This window comes from Megalobrama amblycephala, linkage group LG4, assembly GCF_018812025.1.
Source record: "Megalobrama amblycephala isolate DHTTF-2021 linkage group LG4, ASM1881202v1, whole genome shotgun sequence".
NCBI classification, from domain to species: Eukaryota; Metazoa; Chordata; class Actinopteri; order Cypriniformes; family Xenocyprididae; genus Megalobrama; species Megalobrama amblycephala.
Window position 1 is genome coordinate 53,771,873 of NC_063047.1, and position 26,017 is coordinate 53,797,889.

At 37.2% G+C, this 26,017-nt stretch overlaps 2 protein-coding genes across 4 annotated transcripts; both read right to left on the bottom strand.

The window, feature by feature from the left end:
- Positions 1 to 3,790: 3,790 nt before the first annotated feature.
- wu:fi75a02 lies at positions 3,791 to 17,434 on the bottom strand. Of its 3 annotated transcripts, none has more exons than XM_048190012.1 (9): positions 17,081 to 17,433; positions 15,907 to 16,221; positions 14,578 to 14,868; positions 10,720 to 12,478; positions 10,512 to 10,568; positions 8,115 to 8,328; positions 7,606 to 7,739; positions 4,420 to 4,491; positions 3,791 to 4,327 (listed from the first exon to the last, which is right to left on the bottom strand). In XM_048190012.1, the coding sequence occupies exons 2-9, from the start codon at positions 16,208 to 16,210 to the stop codon at positions 4,057 to 4,059; spliced, it is 3,102 nt and encodes a 1,033-aa protein (XP_048045969.1). In that variant the 5' UTR covers positions 16,211 to 16,221; positions 17,081 to 17,433; the 3' UTR covers positions 3,791 to 4,056. The 3 variants fall into 3 exon arrangements, with proteins under 3 accessions (XP_048045969.1, XP_048045970.1, XP_048045971.1); XM_048190013.1 differs by lacking the exon at positions 17,081 to 17,433 and adding an exon at positions 16,944 to 17,079; XM_048190014.1 differs by lacking the exon at positions 10,512 to 10,568 and having other exon boundaries at positions 17,081 to 17,434.
- Positions 17,435 to 22,977: 5,543 nt separating this feature from the next.
- On the bottom strand, positions 22,978 to 25,051 carry zgc:193711 (uncharacterized protein LOC569781 homolog). Its single transcript, XM_048186609.1, has 4 exons — positions 24,742 to 25,051; positions 23,687 to 23,736; positions 23,568 to 23,593; positions 22,978 to 23,481 (listed from the first exon to the last, which is right to left on the bottom strand). The coding sequence occupies exons 1-4, from the start codon at positions 24,771 to 24,773 to the stop codon at positions 23,149 to 23,151; spliced, it is 441 nt and encodes a 146-aa protein (XP_048042566.1). The 5' UTR covers positions 24,774 to 25,051; the 3' UTR covers positions 22,978 to 23,148.
- Positions 25,052 to 26,017: the final 966 nt, after the last annotated feature.

The following is a 26,017-nucleotide window of genomic DNA, read 5'->3' on the forward strand; positions in this document are numbered from 1 at the left end:
ACAAATAAATAAATCAACCAAGAAAAATACATCCAGAAATAGCTTGTTTTGTTGAGTACGGAAGAGGATTAGGGCCAAGCAATAATAAAAAAAATAAAACCATCTCGAGATTAAAGTTGTTAAATTTTGAGAAAAAACTCGTTAAATTTCGAGAAAAAAGTCCAAATAAAATGTTGAGAATAAACTCGTTAAATTACGAGAAAAAAACTCGTTAAATTTCGCGAAAAAAAGTCGAGATAAAATGTTGAGAATAAAGTCATTAAATTACGAGAAAAAAGTCATTAAATTGCGAGAAAAAAGCCATTAAATTACGAGAACAAATTCATTAAATTATGAGAAAAATGTCAGAATTTAACGAATTTGTTCTCATAATTTAACGACTTTCTCGTAATTTAATGACTTCAACATTTTATCTCGACTTTTTTCTCATAATTTAACGAATTTGTTCTCAATCTAATGACTTTTTTCTCGTAATTTAATGACTTTATTCTCAACATTTTATCTTGACTTTTTTCTCGTAATTTAATGAGTTTATTCTCAACATTTTATTTAAACTTTTTTCTCAAAATTTAACAAGTTTTTTCTCGAAATTTAACAACTTTAATCTCGAGATGGTTTTATTTTTTTATTATTGCTTGGCCCTAATCCTCTTCCGTAGTTGAGACATCGGCATGGAGGATAAAAGTGAAATAATAAAATAAAGAAATATAATTTATTTTATTTTTTCATAATTGTTTTTCATCATCATCATCAAAAAAAAAAAAAAAAAGATAATTAAGAGAGTCTTAGTTAACACTATTTTATTCATAAAATATATATAAAATCACAGATTGACAGCACTCAAGCAATACTTAGTGTTGGTCTGTTGGTGGGCTCAAAGAGAAACACAACAGTAACAGAATCTGTAACACAGCAAGTGTAGTATGGAAATAAAAATCAATACAAATAAAAAAATATTTCCAAAAAAATCTAACAGCTGGTTCCACTGCATAATTGAGCAAAACACACATCAGCCTTATTATTATTTTAAATTGGGCCTGCAAGTACAATGCTAAAATTTCAAAGAGATAAAAGACAAATGTCTATAGGTTGAGTTGTAAGCTGTAACCACATTTCAAACACAAACTGGCACAGAGATGCTCATCAGGTGAAGGCGCAGATTCTTTGGGAGTGAAGTGCAAATTGACTATAGGTAATTAGGTCCAAAGCTACATTACAAGTGATTATAAAGGCTTTCCAAAAAAAAATTAAATAAACACTAAAAAATATGACAACACACCACACCAGAAAAAAAGTATGTTGCCTTGCTTTCATCCTCAAAAAATAAGAATAAAGTTGTGGCAGTATATCTCACAATGGAATGATAAAACTAAAACTAAACATCTGTCCAATCTGGGCAGATCACCACTTTATTAGCTGCAAATAACATCCAGTAAATGTCAGGTCAGAAAAGTGAAAGACCGTCAATGCTTCACTAATTTCAACCAGATATTAAGCCTGCAAATAAGAATTCACGACAAACATGTATTACATATCACAACTTGCCTCTGTTTTGGACAAGTCTAATCCAAAAGTTTGTGATGAATAAAAGCATTTTCACAGTTAACATTAGAGCAATGGAGTTGTCGTCACAAACCAACACAAACCAAACGCTTGTCTACCCTGTTTTTGAGGAGTCAGCATGTTCTCTTGGCTATATAACATATGGGATAAATGGAAAAACCTTTAAAGGGACTCAAAAACATTCTTTCAAAAATGAAAATTCTGACATAATTTCGTCACTCTGTGTCATTCCAAACGTGTATGACTTTCTTCTGTGGAACAGAGAGAATACTGCTTTGCCAATACAAGTCAGTGGGGTTCAAAACAACATTGGACTCCATTAACTTTCATTATATGGCCAAAAAAAAAAAAAAAAAAAAATTATCTTCTGAAGATAGAAGTCAGTCAAACAGGTTTTTGTGAAGAGTGAGTAAATGACAGAATTTTCATTTTACTCGGAGAGTCATTTCAAACCAACGTCAAACAGCTGAAGAACAGGCGGAGAAGTTTAAACAGTCTAGCAGCTAAAGGTGAAAAGGCTGAGGGAAAGCCATGGCTTATTCATGACAGCCCAGCATGAACAACAAATGCAGAAACACAAAGTTTAATATTTCTAAGGTCAAATACATTAAAACATCTCACAAGAATATAGTTATCGATCACTGCACTATGCCTGGTAAATAGTTTGCATTCTTGTTTTTGGCAGCAAATCCCTCAGAATTTTATCTAGAGAGAGAAAGTTGTCCAGATGGGGAAAAAAAAAATAAATAAATAAAAAAAGTAGTGTAATGATAAAATTTAAAGGCATAGTTCACCCAAAAAAGAAAACTCTGTCATCATTTGCTCACCTTCATGTTGTTCCAAACCTGTATGAATTTCTTTCTTCTGTTATATTTTGAAGATATTTTGAAGAATCTTGGTAACCAGACAGTTTTTTTCCTACTAAGGAAGTCAAAGGCTACCGTCAGCTGTTTGATTACCAACATTCTTTAAAATATCTTCTTTTGTGTTCAACAGAAGAAAGAAACTCATACATGTTTGGAACAACTTGGGGGTGAGTAAATGATGACAATTTTCATTTTTGGGTAAACTATCCCTTAAAAGGATTAGTTCACTTCAGAATTAATTTCCTGATAATTTACTCACCCCCATGTCATCCAAGATGTTTATGTCTTTCTTCAGTTGAAAAGAAATGAAGGTTTTTGAGGGAAAACATTCCAGGATTTTTCATCAATCAACGGCTACCAATGGGTTGAAGGTCCAAACTGCAGTTTCAGTGCAGCTTCAAAGGGCTCTACACGATCCCAGCAGAGGAATAAGTGTCTTGTATAATAAAACGATTGCCATTTTCTAAAAAAATAAATAAAAATTATATAATTTTTAACCATGAATGCTCGTCTTTCACTGCTCTGCGCCATGCATTACATAATCATGTTGGAAAAATCACGCTTGATATAGGCGGAAGAACCAAGCAGGTTTTTACAAAGCGAACATGCAAAGACTAAGTCAAACGGTCTTTACAAAAACAACGATGTCGGACAATTTTGAAGTTGGAGGAGACTTTTTCGCCCTACTGCAGTACTTCCGCCTACATCTACCTTTCCAACTTGATTACGTAATGCGTGGCGCATCACAGAGCTAGTGCAAGACGAGCATTTGTGGTTAAAAAGTATATTAATTCTTAGTTGTTTTTTTTTAATAGAAAATGACTGATTGTTTCACTAGATAAGACTCTTATTCCTCGGCTGGAATCATGTAGAGCCCTTTGAAGCTGCATTAAAACTGAAATTTGGACCTTCAACCCATTGGTAGCTGTTGAAGTCCACTATATGGAGAAAAATCCTGGAATGTTTTCATCAAAAACCATAGTTACTTTTCAAATGAAGAAAGAAAGACAAACATCTTGGTTGACATGGGGGTGAGTAAATTATCAGGAAATTCTGCAGTGAACTAATCCTTTAAGCTGCCAATTTCATAGGTCATAAGTAGTCTAAGGTGAGTACCTTCTTGTTTCTGAGACCATGAAGGGCATAAACCAAAGGATCATTAATCGTCATTCCCACACTCGATTTTTTTTTTGCCCGAAAATTACAGTAAAGAACATGTTGGTTAGCCACGTGACGCAAATGCAAGCTAAACAACCAAGTTGCAGCAGTCACATTGTGAGGAAACGGAAAGTGCTCAAGTGAAGGTTTACTATAATGTGCTTGTATTATTTACACACACACACACACACACACACACACACACACACACACACACACACACACACACACACACACACACACACACACACACACACACACTCATTATTCAAATATCTTTTGGGTCAGTGCACATCATACCTTTGAAGTCTCAACTGTAACTGCTACAAGAATATGTTCATTTCCATCTATTGCTATTTGTTCCGTATACAACAATGTTTAAAGCTCCAATTCTTACCATGCCCTGGCAATAAGATTTAAACCAACATTTTTGGTAACTTATTGGGAATAGATTTGTGAAAATCTGAGCTTAAACCTCCAGGCCTTGGCGAGAAAAGTAGTCTTCCAGTTCTGTGAGTCTCTCGATCAGCATTACATCAAGATCAGCGTCATCCTGTCTACCTCTACGAGCCCTTCCTCGCGGCCCCTTCACACGCAACGGACCCAGGTTAGTTTTAGCCTTGCGTTTCCGAGGCAGCGTGAAATCTGGGAAGTCTAGAACTCGCTTTCGTTTCTGATGACCAATGCAGATCAGAGAGCCGTTCTTCTCTTTCGGTTCTTCAAATATCGTCTCCAGACTTCTGTGTAATTGAAAATAAGAAATCAGAAAATGATTTCCAGAAAAACACAAAAAGAGTACAAATAAATAAATACAAAAATTGCGAGAACAAACCTGTTAGGTATTGGAGACTTGTAATTCTTATTGGTATAAATCTCCTCCAAACTGAATTCCTTTTTCTTCAGCCTTGTGGGACACAAACGCAATCAATCAGTCAGAACATTTTAGAGCTGGACATTGAAACAAATATTTATGATATATAATCAATGTCTTATTAACACTATGAATTAGTGTTGTGCTACTCGAGATCGGTCTCAAGACCATTTTTAAAGGTCTTGGTCTTGTCTTGGTCTCGACTGCATTTGTACTCAGTCTTGTCACGGTCTCAACACACACTGTTCTTGGTCTTGACTTGGTCTCGGTTTAGGTGGCCTTGACTACAACACTACTATGAACATCACAATGATATTTAAGTACTTTTAATTTGGTCATTAAGGCTACGTTCACACAGTCACACTGAAATATTTAAACGCTACTGATCCACAATCCGATTTCTGACTTGTGATGCAGCCTGAATCATAATCACACCGTGTTCTTTTGTTGGCCAGAGGACAACTGGCCCCCCGACTGAGCCTGGTTTCTACCAAGGTTTCTTTCTCCATTCTGTCACCTGATGGAGTTTGGGTTCCTTGCCACTGTCGCCTCTGGCTTGCTTAGTTGGGTACACTTAATATTCTACATTATTATTGATTTGACTGCACTGACACTTATTGGATGAGAACTTAACTGAGCTAGATGATGACATCACTGTTTTCTGCAGAACTGCTTTATACAGTGCTCAGCTTAAATGAGTACACCCCCTTTGAAAAGTAACATTTTATCTCAATAAAATGTTCAATATTCTCAATATCTCAATGAACACAAAAACAATTTCCAAAATGTTGACAAGACTAAGTTTTATATAACATCTGTTCAACGTATAGCATGAAAAGTAAGGTTAATAATATAACTTAGAGAACAACATTTTCAGTTTTATTCAAATTAGGGTGATGCAAAAATGAGTACACCCCACTGAAAGTCTCTGGAGGAAAGCTAAATTTCAAATGTCTAATTTAACAAAAATTCAACCACAGGTGAGTCTAATTCTTCATTACACAGGTGTCCAGCAGACAGTTGACTATAAAAGGGTGTTAAAACCCCTTCCCATTTCAGGCTGTCAGCAATGGCACCACATGGAAGAGAAATGTCACAAGGCCTGAGAAAGAAAATAATTTCTTTACACCAGAAAGGTGAAGGCTACAAGAAGATCAGCAAAGCTTTACTTATCAGTCAGAATACTGTAGCAAAAGTGGTACAGAAATTTTAAAAAGATGGAACTGCAACCATCTCACAGAGACGTCCAGGTCGTCCACGGAAGTTAAAACCTCGACAGGAGCGTCTTCTGATGAGAAGGGTTGAAGAAAATCGGCATGCAAGTTCACTGCAGTTATCTAAAGAAGTAGAAAGCCAAACTGGGGTGACTATTTCCTGTGACGCATTACGCCGTACACTGCAGAGGAATGGCATGCATGGGTGCCGTCCACGAAAGAAGCCTCTCCTAAAGCCCAGGCACAAAAAAGCCCGCCTAGAGTTTGCCAGGGCCCATGCTGACAAAGATGAAGACTACTGGGACTCTATACTCTGGAGTGATGAGACCAAGATAAATGTTGTTGTAACTGATGGCTTCAAAACTGTATGGCGTCGGAAAGGTGAGGAATACAAAGAAAAATGCATGGTGCCTACAGTGAAACATTGGGGTGGCAGTGTCCTTATGTGGGGCTGTATGAGTGCTGCTGGTGTCGGGAGCTGCATTTCATTGATGGCATCATGAATTCACAGATGTACTGCTCTATACTGAAAGAGAAGATGCTACCATCACTCTGTGCCCTTGGTCGTCATGCACTTTTCCAACATGACAATGATCCTAAACATATCTAAGGCCACTGTTGGATTTCTGAAGAACAGGGTGAAAGTGATTAAATGGCCAAGTATGTCTCCTGATCTGAACCCAATTGAACACCTATGGGGAATTCTGAAGAGACAAGTTGAGCATCACTCTCCATCCAGCATCCAGTCTCTAAAAGAGGTCATTCTTGAAGAATGGAAAAAGATAGATGTTGAAAATGTCGCCAACTTGTTCATTCCATGTCTAGAAGACTTGGTGCTGTCATTAAAAATCATGGAGGCCATACAAAGTACTAGATGTAGTAGTTTTTGTTGTGGGGTGTACTCATTTTTGCATCACCTTAATTTGAGTAAAACTGAAAAATGTGTAATCTAAGTTATATTATTAACCTTACTTTCATGTTATAAGTCAAACAGATGTCAACATTTTGGAAATGGTTTTTGTATTCATTGAGATATTGTTTAAAATGTTACTTTTCAAAGGGGGTGTACTCATTTACACTGAGCACTGTAGATGAAATTAACTAATTTAATAACTGATGATTTTTACAGCGGAACTGAATCAACAGTGATTTGACTTCAGCTGAACAATGACACAATTTTCTTTTAGAGCTGCTGGACAGCCGAAATGAACTCTGCTTGCATCATTGAATCTTTTTCCTGTTATCACTGTAAAGATGCTTTGAAACAATCTGTATTATATAAAGTGCTATAAAAGTGACTTGACTTGACCATCAGTTTTTTGGATTGACAACCACATTTACTTACAGGAGTCTCAACGTCCCATTCAAACAGCAACTAACAGTAGCATCTCGAATACTGTCTGTGTGAACTTGCAACTGGAGTCAAGCCTGTATTCTCTTACCAGTAACCATAGTGACAGTGACCAAAGTAATATCAAAGTCCATACGGGGTGTGAGTTCATCCATAAAACTGAAAAGTCTTATCACTTTTGATATGACATGAATCTAATCGAGCCGGGAGTTCATCCCTCAAATATTAAAGGGGTCCTTGATTATGATATGATTAACTTTTTTAACTTTAGTTAGTGTGTAATGTTGCTGTTTGAGCATAAACAACATCTGCAAAGTTATAGATTACTTTAACAAATGTCTTTACTACCTTTCTGGGACTTGAAATTGGTTATGACGTTGCTGTGTATAGGGAGGTCAGAAAGCTCTCCAATTTCATCAAAAATATCTTAATTTGTGTTCCGAAGATGAACGAAGGTCATACGGGTTTGGAACGACATGATGAATAATAAATAATAGAATTTTCATTTTTGGGTGAACTAACCCTTTAAGATTCCTCATCATCATCATCATATTATAAAGACTGGATGAGTTGAATGCTCACCTTTTTGGTTTGGGGAGTCCCATTGGAGTAAGGTTGTTATCTGGTTTGGGAACTGTCTTACGAATACGAATTTGGGAGACCCTTTTGGAACGTTGACCTGCTTGAGCTTCAGCATTAGTATCATAGAGTCCCACCTAAAAGAAAGATGAATGTCAAGCCTTGAGGAAACAAAACTCAAACCTTTTAGTTCAGCAATGTCTGTATCCAAAAATACACTCACCAGCCACTTTATTAGGTACACTATATCTAATCATCCAATCACACGGCAGAAACTAATTGCATTTAGGCATGTAGACACGGTCAAGACAACATGATGAATTTCAAACTGAGCATCAGAACAGGGAAGAAAGGTGATGACTGAAGTGACTTTGAAGGTACTAGGGTGTGGTTGGCAAAACCTGCACTAGCAAGGTGTATCTAATAATGTGACCGGTGAGTGCATTTGCCAACTTGAATTTTTTCTTCTTTCTTAATAATTTGTTCAAATTCTAGAAGAGATAATATAATACCTGTTTCATTTCTCTAGATGCCCCCCTACTATGCAAACCAGGGTATTTGACATTTGCACTGACAATAGCAAAACTAGGCACAGATTCAGTGGGGGATCCATCCAATCGCACCGACTTGGGGCTGATGTTGTGCCGTGAGGGGAGATCCAGACTCCTTTCTGGTGTGAGACGAATTTTTGACAGATGACACACTGATGAAGATGAGATGGCCTTCCTACACACAATGAAAGAATCAAGCATTTCAGAGAATACCAGGTGATTGCTAATATAACATCAGTCAACATCTACATGATTAAATGATCAGCTTAGAAGTGCAGATTGCTGTGGTTTGTAAAACTGGACTGGCTTCATGCTTTAAATATGATAGAATGAACAAATCTGAAAAGACAGACTGATTTTATTGATATGATTCTATTTTACTATGCAGATCGCTTAAAAGACATAATACATAAGGTGAAGTGAGTCATTTCTGCACTACTAGGCACCACCAAACCAAATAGAAAAGCCTAACTAGATTTTCACATTTTCTGAAGAAAAGTTGAGTGCTGTCATGATGCTAGGGTGTTCTAAGTGGTTGCCAAGGTGTTGCTATGCAGCTGTTGTGTCATAACCAGACATGACAAAACACCGCAACAGGATAAAAGGCATATTTTCCATTTAAATCAGAGTTTTTGTCCTAACCATGACAGTGGATTCTACAGGGGATTCTATTTTTGGAATAATTTCTATTTATGCAACGTTGCGACTGACACCTCAGGTATCGACTGTGTTATGTATAGAGTTTAAATATCATTTTGTGTGACTTTAACAGCCATAATAAAAGAGATTTAATTATTTACCTCTGATAAATAGAAAAAAAAAATACCTTAGGAAACAAAGGGAAACAAGAAAGTTCAAACTGAACTGCACGAACAAACAAGCGCATTTCCGGACAAGATTATATCAGTCACTGAGTATGTAGTAGAATAGTGAAATTATTTTATTTTATTATTAATTTGATTATGTAGTTATCTATTTCATTGGGAGTGTGAGACAGCAGTGCCCTTGTAGAGAGAGAGCCCGCCCAAACGCTGTTGGCTGTGATTTGTGAGTAATTTTGTCACATCTTGTAGATAGGTCTTGTTTGTCGCTAAAATTGTCGCTAAAATTTTTTAATGTTGCGTTTGGTTATGACACCATGTAAGACGGTCTGAGTGGATGCCAGGGTGTTGCTATGCTAAGCCTCAATATTTCTATAGGGCTTTTCACACTGCACTTAACCCTGGGTTATCTTCGTTCTAAAACCACTTTAAACCCTGGGTAAAGAAAGGTTTCACACTTGTAATTTAGAAGCAGGGTGCCAAACTTGTATGATGTGTTGTTAGAATGTTGCAGCTAGATGCTTAGCAACGGACAACCAATAGTGTGCCTCATATTCCTGTACTTTGGACAGTCACGGAAACAACTCGCATTGTATATAAACATTAAATTCACCGTTTGAGAGGAAAAATATCAAATGCTGAGAGAAAATGCGACAATTTCAGTAAAGAAACCATTTCATTCTTACCTTTATAGTCTGAAATGTCCATTCAGTATAAAGTTGATAGTACAGTTGGCAATACAAGGATGCGCAATACTAGAGCTTTTATGAAAACAGGCCGCATGCTGCGTTCATCCAATCAAGGACACTGACACCGCACATATGCAAATAAGAAAGTTAACCCAGGGTTTAGGAATGTACAGTGTAAAGCTTACAAATACCCCAGGTTTAGTTGTTAATCCCGGATAAATTATGAGCAGTGTGAAACGTGAACCCAGGACAGCCCAGGATTCCATTTACCAGGGGATTAATATGACCCAGGGTTAACTATTTGAAGTGTGAAAAGGCCTTATATCTTTGTCTGTAGATTTGGCCCCGTCACTACTCTGTTTTTTTTCTACCCGCTTATTGGGCTGCTGGGTGAAAATCGTGCATTCAATCACTTAGAAAAGTAACAGGATAGCTCAAACACACCTAACCACACAAGCTGTCATTCATGTCTGTAGCAAAAATGCACCAAAGTTTGTAGAAGTAGATCTGGCACAAATTTATCCACTCACAATGTTCATAGAATGAATCAAACGAGCAACAATGAAGAGGGATCCAGTGTCATCCCTATTTACTGTTGCATTCCAAACACAGGAAGCCCACAGGTAACATAAAATGAGATTGAAGGAAACAAGACAGAAACATAATAAAGATGCAAGGCCACTGTAGACTTCCACAGGTTTGGAAAGCTTTTCTGCAATTTGATTTCGTGTTGCTAGCTGTTTTGAAATGATGCACTTCACCTTCAACCTGAACCATAACTGGTAAGCAAAGAAAATTTCAATGATTGGGTCGACTAAATTGCGAGAAATGCAGGGGGATATGCCCACCGTGCTGAAGCTCTTTTCCTGCTGGGTGTAGCTTCTTGACTGGATCGTCGTGTATAGCTATCAACGAAAAGATGTAGATCAAAATGGGTTGAATTGTAAGTGCAAGCAGCATGCAGGTCAAAATGACATTCATTTATGATTATGTAAATCAAACTTCCTTGCAATCAAAACATGCAAAAAAAAATTATCTTCAACAGGTTTAACTTACTGGTGATCGTTGTCTACGCCTGGTGGGGCTGAGAAGTCAACCAGAGGTCGAAAAGGATGACACCTCCACCGCCCCAAAATCCGACTCACAACCGTGTGGATACCAGGACGTGACAACTGCATAAGGGGAAAGTTGAGCCTTCTGTGTCGAAACCACAGTCTGAAGGATGTTGGAGACGATAAAGCCAGGACGGTACTAACACCTGCCCCATAGAAGCTCCCTTTGCTTAAAGTAGACAAAGGCGGAGTGGTAGGACGAAAAAGTTGAGATAAGCTAGGACAACATGCAGAGTCTTTATCCAGGTTGATAGGTAAAGCATTTGAAGAACAATCTGGTCTACCAGTCAACCAAGGAGAAACAAGTATTGAGTCCTCAAGAATTGGCTGACAATGGTTGGATAGCTCTCCTCCTTGCTCAAGAAAGGACAAAGAAAGGTTTTCTCCAACTTCTCCAAATCCACAAAGGTGATGTGTCTTTCCACCACAGGTTTTGAGCTTGGATCCAGTTCTGCTGTAACCAGTCTGTCTGTCCAAGTAATTTGAGGAACAGCTGCTGGATACCAAGCGGTGGGCAGTATTCGAGAGTTTATTCAACAGTTTGTTAGTATCACCGTCTAAAAATGGTTTGGAGGACCCATTTCTTGAGCCCGAGAGATGGGAACTGGAGTGTGCTTGATGAAATGTCAAAAGCGAACCTAGTGACTTTTGGTCACCTTCACCTTTTGCCAATTGGTTTGGCAAAGCAAGTTTACAGTATGGCAGGATTGATGACCCTTGAAAAGAGAGTTTTAAAGGACTATCCTTTGAGCATGGTAACTGACAATCAGTGGTTTGTTCTTTATTACTTATCTTTGTGCTCTCTACAGAATCTCCAGCATTTGTCAATGTCAGTCCATCTACATCCCTTGACGTTGGGATGTGAACCAAGACTGAAGTACTATTACTCAATGAGGTAGTGGTAGAGTGAAAAACACCATTAATTTCAATCTTGTGCAAGATCTCATCTTCTTTCTTGTTAGAAGTCTGAAAGAGAACCGAACCCTTGGGTTTCTCAGGGTTGGGTAGTGCTCCAAGTAGCTTAGTGGAGAAAGGGAAGGCAATTTGACTAAAGGACTGCTGCTGACTATTTTCACTCTCATCTTTACTGGAATTTTTCAATGCCACTGGTTTTCCAGAGGGCTTTGGATTTGTTTCTTTTGAAAATGAAAAAATAGGATCTGTATTTGTGTGTGACTTTGCAACACTAGGAGCTGAAGATTTGAAAAACTGAACAGAAGGCACCCAGGGGTGTTCAGGAACATGTAAACGCAGATTTTTCTCTTCTCCCTCCTGACCAGATTTATCGTCACTATCAGAGGACAGGGCTTCCTGTTTACAAGAAAGTCCTAGGGTGTCATTGTCATCTGAGCAGCTGAGCACAGAATCGACCAATAAGGTTAAGGCGACTCTGTCCTTCTCAGCTTCCAGTTCCATTTCCAGATCTTCAAAATCTGAGACGGGTGAGTAGTTACCCTGCAAACAATTGTCAGTTTGTCCAGAAGAGTAAATTTTTAGGTTTCCACATGATGAACTGGAGCCACTGCAATTCCTACCAAGACCCTCACTGCTTAGGTCCTCAGGCTTATGAGCAGGGGTTGACATTGCCCATGAACACACAGGGTCCTTTTTTGATTCAGGTGATCTATTAAGAGATTGTGGTCTACAAGAGGAGGCATTTGAGATGATTCCTTTGTTGTCTTTAGGCACTTCTGCATCTACTCCTGTAAGCACACAATAATTTATGTCAAAACAAAATGTAATCCATGTCTTTGCTTAGCTTTGAGGTCATGTACATTCTAGAGTACATACATCTAGAAAATTTTCAAAAAAAACAGACCATACTAATGATGGTCTCAAATTATGGTCAGAGGATGTAACAAACTAAATGCTATTGGCTATTTAAAAAGGGATATACACAGAAGAGCCATCACATTATGATCACCCCCAGCCTAGAGCAATGAGCGCGCCTGGCAACCAAACGGTGCCGCAGGTGTAGTTCACAGAGCAGTATATATACCAACTGAGGATCAGCTTCTGGGTGGTAGAGTGTTCGGTGTCAGAATGGGAAAAGCTGCCGAATAATCGGAGTTTGATAAAAGACAAATTGTGATGGCATGGTGCCCCGGAACTTTGATCTCGGAAACAGTGCTAGAAAGTATGTATCAAAAGTGCTGCACAGATGGCCAAACGGCGAACCGTCATCCAGCCATGTGTCGCCCACAGCTCACTGATCCCAAGGGGAGTGAAGACCGTTGCACATTGTTCACAGGGACTGCAGGGCCACAGTGCGACAAATCACCAGCAGCTACAACAGTGGTGACCAGGGTAATGTGTCACTGCACACAGTTCACTGCAGCCTTCAGAGTATGGGCCTGCGTAGGAGATGACCCAGATGGGTCCCCATTAGCCTGGGTGCCAGCCCGAACCCCGCCCACAACATTTTTTGGACGGGAAGTTCGGTCTGGACTCGATCCATTGTGGAGTAATTATGCTCGGCTCCCAGAAGGCCGAGCCAATCAAATTGCCAGGGCGGGCTTTAATCGATGATGGACAGGCTATCTGCGGTTACGTAACCACCCACGTCATCAAAGAGCGCTTGGGTTGAATTGGTTTTCACCAACGATGACTGCAGCTGAAGAAGTAAGATGTTTAGATTCCGCTATCACGTCTGTAATAAAAGAAATCGACAGCGCATTAATTTTAAAAGACGAACAAAGAACCGCAATCAAGGCATTTGTCGATGGGAAAGATGTGTTTGCCGTCCTTCCAACGGGATTCGGCAAAAGTTTAAGTACAAGTTCAACATACGTCACTTACTGCGTTGCTCTGATTGGTTGTAGGTCTATCCAATTGAGTGCAGAGTTTTTTTTTTTTACTGGTTCGGTTAAGACACGCCCCATAATTCAAGTGCAATGGAGCAGTATCAGACTAACATTCTGCCTAGAATATGAGTATGACGAAGTCAGGCTAGGTCCCCATGCTAAACGCACGTCATCGCCAATAGCGCATGAAATGCGTCCAAGATCATTGAGATTGGACCGCGGATGATTGGAAGAAAGTGGCCTGGTCTGAAGAATCAAGATTCCTGGTGCATCACATCAAAGGCCAAGCATGGATTCGCCCATTACCAACAGAGGCTATGGCACCTGGATGCACTGTTGGGCGGACACAGGCCAGCAGCGGTTTTCTTGAGACACTTTAGGCTCCATTATCCCAATAGCACAATCCTTGACAGCTGTCAGGTATCTGAACATTGTTGCGGACCAAGTGCACCCATTCATGGCAACTGTGTTCCCTGCTGGTGATGGCCATTACCAACAAGACAATGCACCATGCCACACTACCAGAATCATCAAGGAGTGGTTCGAGGAACATGATGGTGATCTGTTAACGCCTTGGCCTAACATGAACCTAATCGAACATTTGTGGTTTGACTTGGAAAAGTGGGTTCTCACTACATCACCACCACCCTGCAATATATGGGAACTGGAGGACCTGCTGTTGACATTATGGTACCAGATAACCCAGGATACCTATCGCCACCTCGTTGAATCAATCCCTCGCTGTGTGGCCGCTGTTTTGCGGGCTAATGGAGGTCCTACATGTTATTAGATAGGTGGTCATAATGTAATGGCTCATCTGTGTATGTGGGCCCTACAATATGTCCTACCCCACCTTCTTGTTACAACAGAAAATATGTCAACACAGAAAACGATGCTCATCCCAGCATTTCTTGGGTTATGTATGAAGAAAATAAAATTAGCACCAGTTTATATAATTATTCATTTAAGTATATCATTATGCAAACATGAACATTTACCAAAACTGCAAGCTGATGAAACACTTGAAGTATTTGGACGGCAAAAGGACATGTCTCTTCCCAGCTGGCCAACTTTACTGTGCAGCTGAGCTAAACTGCGGGTATGTGCACTGCTTTGTGAACACAGCTGGTCCATCCTCCTCTCCACTGCCTCAAGACGTTGGGTCAGAGATCCGAAGGTATCAGTCAGCAGACGTTTCATCTCAGTTTGATGGGACACAAGAAATCGTTCAAGAGCTCCAAGCTGCTCTCCTGATGGTCCAGCTGGTCGTGGATCCCTGAACTTGCCCTCTGCAAAAGAGATGTTGATCAAAAGCGGTGCTTTGTAAAAGCAATATCTTTACTCATAGAAGATACCAAAACATTTTAATGATTTATTTGGAACCAAGTCTTTCACATTACACATCTGCAACATTCCCTCTAAGACGAATGAAGTTACTTCTGAAGATACAGTACTCCTGTGCAGCAGCAGCAGACCCAAAAAAAAAAAAAAAAAAAAAAAAAAAACAGGGGAAAAACTAACTCAGCTAGAGTTTTCATGAAAAAAAAAAAGCTACATAGCACGGAAGGCCTAAAAGACCATGGATTATTATTTTTCTGTCTTGTTATTCCATTTTACATTGTATTCTTATGTTATTTTCTGGAATTATATTATTGTATTATTATTTTGTAATTTTTTTCTATTAGTCTAAGCGATGTCTTTTGTTAAATAAGGATTAATATAACAAAAAAACTTGACAAAAGTTACTTAAACAAAAAAATTGTGGCCTCTAATTGTCCTACTATTCAATAACTATCATCCTGGCATATTACCTAAATATTTCTCTATGCACTAATGTGGTCAGTATGATTTTCTTTTAAATAAATTAATATTTTTATTCAGCACAGAGGCATTAAAATAAATTGATCAAAAGTGACAGTAAGACATTTACAATGTTGCACTTCATCAATGAATCATGAAAATGAAAAATGTGATGCATTTTCATGAAAAAATTCAGAATATTAGAATGATTGTATATATATATATGATTGAAGACTGTAGTAATGATGCTGAAAATTCAGCTTGCCATCACAGAAATAAATTACATTTAAAAATATATTAAATTGTAATATTTCACAATTACCATTTTTACTGTATTTTTAATAAAAATAAATCCACCTTTGTTGAGTATAAGAGACGTTTTACATTTTATTTATTTATAAAGGCATGGGGAACATGGGTGTTTCTACTCAGGTAGCTAAGGGGTCTTCTGTAGAAATAGAAATTGCTCAGTAAAAACAAAACTTAGAGGGAACATTGCAGATTCTACCACATATATTCAACATTACCTTGCGGAGTACACATGTGTATGCAAATCGCACTAGGATCGACTCCAAAGTTACTACTTTTCGGATCAAACGTCATCTGTCTCAGAGCTCCTTCATTCCCCAGATGAACTTCCTTCATTCCTTTCTCAAAGTCTGAGGGCTGTGGTCTGTCACCAGATTCAATCTCCTCCCTGCTGGATTCTCTGCATCCTTTGGCTAGCTGCTCCTGATACAGCGAAGACTGAGGAGCACGATGGCACGGACCAGCTGCAGACGCAGGCACCTGCTCTGTCCCTTTCTGTTCAGCCGGAAGATTGGACAACATCTTTCAAGGAACTGATGGGATGAGATGAGGTAACAGATTAAGTCATAAAACATAACATGATATCGTAAAATTGTTATTACTATTCTGTCTATTCTTTGGTCTAACCGATCTCACCATATTTACATACAATGGCATTTACAAATTTCTCCATGTAAGGTCTCAGACAGTAATACTATGGCACTGAATAATAAGCATATTTATACCTTGGTGTTTACATGATATTCCATTATATATAATAGTAATATTACCATATAATACAAACATACATGGTAGTAGCATGTTTTACATACTTTTAGTGAAACTTACTAAAATGGTTTCCTGATTTTTCTTAAATAAATCTTATTACCTACAAATGTCACGCGCAACTTCCATACGTTACCACGGTTATCTCCAAGATTTTATTTCATAAACATGTTTCTATCAGGATATATTCAGAGGTCACTAAATACAGGAACCTATCAGACGCCCATTTCAAGATGTTTTGCTGTAGCAAAAGCAATAGCACGCTCTTCTAAACTCCGAATAACCGCACATTCATGAACACTGAACTGTCTATACGTGCACATACACACATTTCAATTCATACACAGAAAGTGTGAGTTATCACCAGCTAAAAACAAAAGGAATAATTCAATGAAACTGAGCAGGTTTCATTGCAAATATTATCACACTAATTAAACACGTTACTAGACTGATTTTTGCATATAATTCATGAGAAAATATTCATAATTACTTTTTTATTATAATTTGTAGGTGCTATGCATAATGACGTCAATGAACAGGCTCCTCATGCATGTCAGGCTTTTAAAGGCCCCCGAAACGAATACAAATCAATCAAGAGCAAATCAGACATGTTTAACAAAGCAGTACCTATATTGCGTTCCCCCTTACAACGTCAGTCCCCGCAAAACCGCGTCTCCGGCTGTGAGAGTGTGCTGTTAAATCACTAATACTCGCCGATACATCCTCATGATGCACAGGTCGGATATGATATCTTTAACCAGTAAAAGTCATTTCCGGCGACCGTCCAGACTGATGAGAGGATTAACAATACAAACTGACTACACACTAAACCAGCTTATTGTTGCGGTCAATTTAATTTACTATGTCATGCATTTAACACAGAGAGCTTACAAAACACCTAATAGTCCGAATATTTGCAATTGACGAGCGGTGACGACTTCCGTCATTCGTGGAGCTGTAAAGCGTGTTGCCATTGGCTGTTGCATGGACTGAGGGCTTAGGCTCATATCTATTGGACTGTTTTAATGGCAACACTTTCATTTTTATTTGAAAAACATATTTTATTATGCCAAATATACAGTATTCAATTTTAATTGATACTTAGAATGGTATTGCATAGCCTATACATAGTCATAAGAGCTATTAAATAAATATTCCTTTTTTTAAAAATGTAAAAAAAAAATCACAATTTAAATTGAATTAATTAATTTATGAAAGAAGCTTAAAAAGGACAGAGAAATCACCAGAGTGATATATTGTTATATCATAATCAGTTAATCAGTTTAGTTAGTTTTTATAGATCATACCTGTTAGATAACGCAATATAATGATGATAAGCTAATAATGAAACTTTAGCACGCTGATTCATTCTTTATTGGCCTATGTGGCAGTGTGAGTAAAGATTTTCCTCGAAGGTTGTTCTCAAAATCAGTGTTCTGTTATTATGACCAGCAGAGGGCATAACTTCCTGCCGGAAGGCAGATTTGAGTAATTTTACTCACTGTTTGAAGTCCATATGAAACACAGAATTTTTTTCTTTTCACCTATAATGAGTTTTTGGCATATTACAAGATTCCTGTAACATCAGGGGACTATGCAAAAGTTTTTGGAGCAATATCCTCTAAAGTCTGCATGCTGTTCAGATCTCAGGAAAGAATTAATAGTCAACAATGGTCCCCATCTACTATAATTAACTATTTGTTTTTCTCTTAATTCAAAAAACAGATCTATAAGAGAGTTATTTCAAAGAAATGTTATATGTTTGCCTTATATTTACTCTTATTGGAATCGGTTGACAGACAATATTGCTTGGAAAAAGGTCTGGCTTATACCTAATCAATATTTAATTACCGGTACAAACAAAGTCAAAGAGGTATCAGTCAAAATTATACATAGGTTTTACCCAGTGAAGCATTACCTTGTAAAATTTAAAAATGATATTGACGTTAAATGCACTTTCTGTGACAATTGCCCTGAAACTGTGATTCATCTGTTCTGGCACTGCCCATTGGCAAGACCAATTTGGCAAAATATTTGTGATTTTATAGCAAAAAATATTGATAACCAATCTGTGCTGTTATAGAAGAATGTAGTATTTGGTCATATGGAGGATTGTAGAATCAAGCGCAACCAGATTTATATACAAAACTTTATACTTTTAATGGCAAAGTTTCATATTTATAAATGCAAGTTTTCTTGCAAAAAACCCTGTTTTATATCGTTTAAGAGAGAATTTGAACATCATGTTGACTCTATACGATATTCTTTGAAACACAAAGCAGTTAAACTTTAAAAATTTGTAAACTTTTCAATATTTTTTTGTAGATTTTATTTAAGCCCCCTCTAGTATACTTTTGTTTGTTACACATTTGATGTTATATATTGTAATTTGATGTCTCTGTAACAATTTTCTAATTAAATATATATGAAACATACAGATTTGATCAATGTTGACTATTGTGATTGAATATTAAATACTGATCATTGAATTCCCCATGGGGTACCTCAAGAATGTCCTGTTTTGGTTGCAATAAGCCTTACAAACCTTACTTGAAGAGATTTGTATTGTTTTACAACATAAATTACATAGTCACACGCCATAACCAACCATATAACAGTGGCTACCCGTGGTTTTGATTTTCTTCAAGGTTTTGGAAGAACAATCTGAGCAGCTCATGCCATTCGAGTGAATGACACAGCAATAAAATGCTATATAATACGTTATAGCCTTATTGAAGGCCTGGGATATGTTCATATTCTATGGGGAATATATCTCTTGCTGAGATGTAATGTGTACAAAAAACTTTGAATGTCATTCATAAGCATGATCCAATAGAGTACCTCAGAGATGAGGTACTCCCGGAAGTGAGTTAGCATTTTAGGACTTCCAGTTCCATTGCCCTACAGTCTATGTTTTTTTTTAATGGGTTTTTGCTAAATCACCTGAAATAAGGTCTGTGGTTAACAACGCCTCTAAATATTTTCATGTTTTGATCTATGACATAAAACACACCAGTTATAACCCGCTTGGGATTTTTTAAACCTCTATTGTGTCTTGAAAACGGCGGTTGCTAACAAGTTGCTAAAAGGGACTACTTCCTTTGTTGGCGACTTTAGACATCATCATGACAGACATTTGGACAGCATTTCTCATGAAAAAGTGGTTAAGTATTAATACACAGCACAGATCATAATCAGCGAGCATTTAAAAATAAAGTTGTTTTTTACATAAAGTTTGAGGAAGCTTGGTGGTGGTGACGTTGATCCGCGACCATGGTGTGTAGTCCGTTTATTAGCTTTTTATATCTGACGACTTTATTTAGGCTTCAAAATGTATAAATGTTGTGTTAACTTGTAAAGATGATCTTGATAGACAAAACGTGTAAGTGTCATAACCCTTTGTTAAACACAGAGCTAATTTTTTGTGATTTTCCAAAAGTCTATGGGAAAAATGCATAGGCTTTCGATCGAGGGAACCCTTGCGCCGCTAACTTCCGGGTTGGCCTACAAAAACACGGCATCTCTGAGGTACTCTATTAGCCCCTGCTGGTAGACACTGTTATGCTGTGTTTTAGACCAGTGTTCTCAACCAGGGGTCCATGGACCCATAGTGGTCCTTAACATAATGCCAGGGGGTCCATATAAAATATCTGAATACGATTTTTTTGTATATTTTGGCATTTGACATGTTCCCATAAAAGAAGATAATATATGTATAATATAACTGACTATAGGACAAGTCAACTAACGTAGTAGTAAATTACACTGGATTGCATTTGTTCGTCACAAAGACATTAATGATACCAATGAGCCAATTTTATTCTGGAGTCCTTGAGGATAGTTCCAAATATGACTGGGGTCCATTACTCAAAAAAGGTTGAGATTCACTATTTTAGACGACTTAGAATTCAAAATTTCCACCCCTACTTGAAAATAACCACTGGAACTACGCTGAAGGTTGGACTTTTCAACTTCAGTGTTGGAACAGACTGATAAACATGGCAACATCTTACTGAAACCATATATATGTACACGTAGATGCCACATTCGACCACGACACGGTAGCGCACCCGCCATCTTGGAACAGTCAACATGTTGCCACTCACAGTAAGAATCAATGATGCCAAAACATTGCGTAGCTTCTGGTTGTAAAAACTACTGACATTTAAATTCCCAAAGAAATGGGATAACCTTTCACAGGTGAGAATGTGTTGGTTTGTGTTTATATATGTATTAACTCAATATTACAGGGTTTTAAACTATGGTAACTTTTTAGTGTCATGTTAGCTGACGCCTTTGTGTTAGTTTGCTGAAGTGTATTTCAGATATAGATATTCATACATGCGTCTAACTATGGTTGCACACGCATAGTTAACTTGCTCTCGAGTGTTCACAGACCAGCTTTGACTGTTCCAATATGGCGGACGACTTACATATAGCGGCCCATAGAAACTGCTGATAATGAGGCATCTATGTTGGCTATCTATGACTGAAACTGTCTTATTTTGTTTTCATTTGAACATGATAATGACATGTATAGGTGCGTTCACGCGGCCTCGTAATTCCTGTAGTTACGAGATTCTAGATTGTAAAAAGCGTTCACGTCCTCGTAGAGATCGTAGTTACAGCTTGTAAGCTGGGAGTTTTCTGAAAGCTCCCACATGTACCACGTGGCCGCTGTAGGCGTTGATAGTGGTGCCATGGAAACGCATAAATCCCAGTCCAAGGACCAAAAGGACGTGAACAGCTCCGAATATAACGTCACGTGTTGTTATTTCAAGATTCCGGTAAATACGAGGTGACGTGAACGCAGCATACGATTGATTACAATGCTTTGAGGTCAGAAGTATGAAATTTAAGGATTAGTTCACTTTCAAATGAAAATTAGCCCAAGCTTTACTCACCCTCAAGCCATCCTTGGTGTATATGACTTTCTTCTTTCTGATGAACATAACTGAAGAAATATTAATAAATATTTTGACGCATCTGAGCTTTATAATGGCAGTGAACGGGACCAACGAGTATGAGTTGAAGAAAAAGTTTCCATCCATATCCATCCATCATAAACGTGTACTCCACATGGCTCCAGGGGGTTAATAAAGGCCTTCTGAAGCGAAGCGATGCATTTGTATAAAAAAATCCATATTTAAACAAGTTATGAAGTCAAATATCTAGCTTCCGCCAAAATGGAACTGGCGCCGCATTAGTTATGTAAGATGAATAGGGAAGGCGTAGGACATACAGCGTAAGCTTTTTGAAGAATACGGAAGGCGGTCTGGCGGAAGCAATTGCAAGGCAATCATTTGTGTTTATAAAGCATATACATTTAAAAAATTTTTAGAAAATGACCGATCGTTTCGTTAGATAAGACCCTTATTCTTCATCTGGTATCGTTTAAAGCCCTTTGAAGCTGCACTGAAACTGTAATTCTGACCTTCAACTGTTTGGAGGCCAGTGAAGTCCATTATAAGGAGAATAATCCTGGTATATTTTCATCAAAAACCTTTCGACTTATGAACAAAAGACATTAACATCTTGGATGACATGGGGTTGAGTAAATTATCAGGAAATTTTCATTTGAATGTGAACTAATCCTTTAAAGGTCCCGTTTTTCGTGTTTTTTTGAAGCTTTGATTGTGTTTATAGTGTGCAATATAACATGTGTTCATGTTTCGCGTGTAAAAAAACACAGTATTTTTCACATAATTTACTTATCTGTATACCGCTGTTTCCACTGTCATAAAAACGGGCTGATGACTTCCTTGTTCTATGAAGTCCCTCCTTCAGAAATACGTAACGAGTTCTGATTGTGCCAGCGGTTCCTGTGTTGTGATTCGACAGCAGTTTAGCGCATCTTGCCCGGAAAGGTCACGCCTCTTACCATAACGTGGAGATGCACGCGCTCAGTGTTATTGTAAACATGTCTTTAATTTTACCCTATCAATTTGAGCCGGAATCAGACCCGGTGATTGGACTGCGGGATGAAAATAACAGCGCTTCGACGACATGGCGACAAACACACTCTACAAACGCAACTCTTGTGTATTCCTGTGGGCGGAGGTTAGTCAAAAAACTGTTTTAGTGACGTCATTAAAGAAGGAAGTAGAGGGATGTAGTCCAAACTGGCCGTTCGATGTAGGCGACTTCTGTTAAATAAAATATCTCGCTTGGCATTGAACTTTGAGCTTTAAAATTTTACAGATTTTATTTATACTCTAACAACAACATTACACACTAACTAAAGTTTGAAACATGGGATCATGAAGAACGGGACCTTTAAGGGAACTTTGTCTGGAATAAAACAAAACTATATCATACAACCCCTTCCAGTCAGGTCATAGTCAGAATAAACTGTATGGATGAGACTTTAGCCAAAAAACTACAGTAAGCCACGCAGACACTAATAATGGAATAAAACTGCCTATTAGTAAACCAGTTTGCTGTAAATGTATAACAAATGTTAGAAATGCATTTTGATTTGTAGAAATGATAATATAGGCTACACATTTTAACCAAACAACCACTTGCTTTTGAAATTACAGGTTTTTATACATCATGATGTATAGAATATGAATTGCACAATTAAATGCCTTGCTCAGTGGCACGACAGTAATACAGCAGGATAAAATGTACCAAAAAAAAAAAAAAGAAGAAGAAGAAATGTTTGTTCTGTTTTGTTGTTGTTGTTGTTTTTTTCACGCCTTAACTGCTCGCTTTGAGTGGACATTTTTTTTATGGGAAAACCTCATATTTGGTCTCTGCAGTTCTCCAGGCGGGATGAATATATCTGCAGGTTCAGCTGAGGTCTGTGTATTTACAGTAGTTGTAAAGTCTATAGTTGCATACTCTGTGTTGTGGTAGATTGAAGTCTGATTCAGTTTTCCCCTGCTGGTCGCATTTTCAGACTGTAGGACTTGAACGTCTGCGTAGTGTAAAAAATCCTCATTCTGCTTTCGTTTTTTATTCACCTGGGCATACTGTGGTTCAGCTGTCACACAGTCATGCACATGAACATCAACACGGGGATGCTATGGAAAAAAGCTGTTGTCACAAAAACATTTACATGAATTTGGATAAATGTTTTTTTTCATAGTGACCAGTTTAACCAACTCACCTGATTGGGAGGAGCTACAGGTGGACCTGTTGTAAAGATGTGCATCGCAATAAACATCACAACAATTTCCTTTTAATCTGTTATCTCATAAATGTAGCTGAGATTTTTTTTTTTGTTACCTTTTCCTTTTGCCCGTTTTTGTGAAAGTTTTCTCGGATTTATTCCCCATCTAAGGAAAGAACAACAAACAACTCAAATACAGAAGTTGGTTTATTTGTTCTGTTGTGTATTTCCCTAAATGACAAAGTTAATCATTGATAGACTTATTCCTTGTGAAAATGAAGTGTGCTTAATGGTATTGAATGTGTCCTTGTAGTGTACTTTGAATCTTACAAGTATATTTTAATATAATATTAATGAAATAAATGTAAGTTAAAGAGAGTACACATTTATGACTGTTACTTAACACATCTAAGTCCCTAAAAAGTACACTTTGTAATGTCAAATAAGTGTTATTTGATATTACATTTAAAGTTAATATAGTTATATATGTGATACATTGCAATTTCATCATTACAAATGAGTAATTACAAATATTTTTAACTACATGGCAAGTTTCAGTAAAAATAATATTTTAGAATATTTTAAGTTTACCATAAATACTTGTCAGTAACCATATTTCAAAGACAAAAGAATTATGAAATAATTGCATATTAAAATTTTTATTGTAAATAGCATGCAATTAGGTGTCTGAAAACATTTAAGTACGTTATTTTAAAATATATTATTTCTGTAATAAGTACTCTTTTTAAAATTATGCTAAAATGAACATTTTCACAATGGATATGAGTCAACTTTGTAGTCCTTTGTCCCGTTAAATGCTAAAGCATTTTTCTCTTTTCTGAACAATGCAAACATCATCTTGTATCTGGTTTGGCTTTTCTAGTGTCAAATATTTTCGACAGCATTTGTATTAAAGCTTCATTTCAAATATGAACAGTCAAAGGGGATCAATGTTTCCCAAAGTATAACCTGTAAAAGTGAGCATTATGTTAAATAGTGGTTAGAGCACTATTTAGTTACACAAATGAATCTAAAATAGTTTCCTCCCTATCAAGATCCTGCTATAAAACAATCACGTCATGGAACCCTGTAGCTTCTGAATAGATAAATACTGTAAATCATGCCCAGTAGGTTTAAAACAATTCAAAGATACAAATTTTTGGCTACTCACTTTTCCACTGTTTTGGTTATAGCACTCCCCATGGCAGAGATCGTAGTCAGAGCACAGTTAGCCTAGTGTTGAGCATTTGCTCATATTCCATTTCCTTGTTCCTCTGTAACTGGAGTCCTGCAGGTGTTCCTCTTAAAGAAAGCTACCTTTGTACCTCGAACGGCAATGCCCCTATCGTTGAGGCTGACCTTGAGGTCATGAATGTTTGACAATATCTTTAATGTTGTATATTTTAATATCTTTCCAGTCATTCATTCACAAAACAATGACTGGAAAAAAATAAGAGCTCTATTTCCTTGTGGTTACATAGAACTTCCGGTAACACTTTAGAATACTGATCCTTCATTAATGAATAACTACACAGGAACAAATGAGTAATGCATTATTAACACTCTAGTAACTACTATTAACTAACAATAAACTCTGATTTATGAATTAGTAAGTAATAGTGCTCAGTTGTAGGTGGTAGTTCACTATTAACTAATCAGTAACTTCTGTTTTTTCATTCCTCCCAGAGAACTACTAAGAACTACTATATACAGGTTCATAATTAACATGAATGATGCATAATGTATAATTAATTCTAAAGTAAAGGCCTTGGTAACCCACTAGTAATGACTGAAGTATTACTAAATACTTAAGAAGGAATTACTAATTATTTGGATCAGTATTCTAAAGTGAAAAACATGATAACTCTCTAGTAAGTACTGAAGTCTTTGTAAACTTTTGATGTTTTTGTATGTTTTTGTACAGTAATTCCTTATGATATATTTGATAACACTTAAGTAATTACTAGTGGGTTAAAATGATCTTCACTTTAGAATACTGATCCAAATAAGAAGTAGTTACTTTAGAGTTATATAGTAACTCTTGAGTTATTACTATCCAATACTTTACAAAAACCTCAAAAGTTTACAAAGACTTAAGTAGTTACTAGAGAGTTATCATGCTTTTCACTTTAGAATACTGATCCAAATAATTAGTAATTCCTTCTTAAGTATTTGGTAATACTTCAGTCATTACTAGTGGGTTACCAAGACCTTTACTCTAGAATTAATTATACATTATTCATTATTCACATTAATTACGAACATGTATATAGTAGTTCTTAGTAGTTCTCTGGGGGGTATGAAAAAAAGAGTAGTTACTGATTAGCTAATAGTGAACTACCACCTTTAACTGAGCACTATTACTTACTAATTCATTCATCAGAGATACTTGTTAGTTAACAGTAGTTACTAGAGTGTTAATAATGCATTACTCATTTGTTCCTGTG

Coding starts and splice junctions, on each gene's coding strand:
- wu:fi75a02 (XM_048190012.1), bottom strand. CDS start 16,210: ATGTTGTCCAATCTTCCGGCTGAACAGAAAGGGACAGAGCAGGTGCCT. Junction 10,569..10,719: donor GGCGTAGACAACGATCACCA/GTAAGTTAAACC, acceptor TTTCGTTGATAG/CTATACACGACGATCCAGTC. Junction 4,492..7,605: donor GGACTCCCCAAACCAAAAAG/GTGAGCATTCAA, acceptor GTGTCCCACAAG/GCTGAAGAAAAAGGAATTCA.
- zgc:193711 (XM_048186609.1), bottom strand. CDS start 24,773: ATGGGGAGTGCTATAACCAAAACAGTGGAAAA. Junction 23,594..23,686: donor AAAACGGGCAAAAGGAAAAG/GTAACAAAAAAA, acceptor TCTTTACAACAG/GTCCACCTGTAGCTCCTCCC. Junction 23,482..23,567: donor CTGTAGCTCCTCCCAATCAG/GTGAGTTGGTTA, acceptor TTTTTTCCATAG/CATCCCCGTGTTGATGTTCA.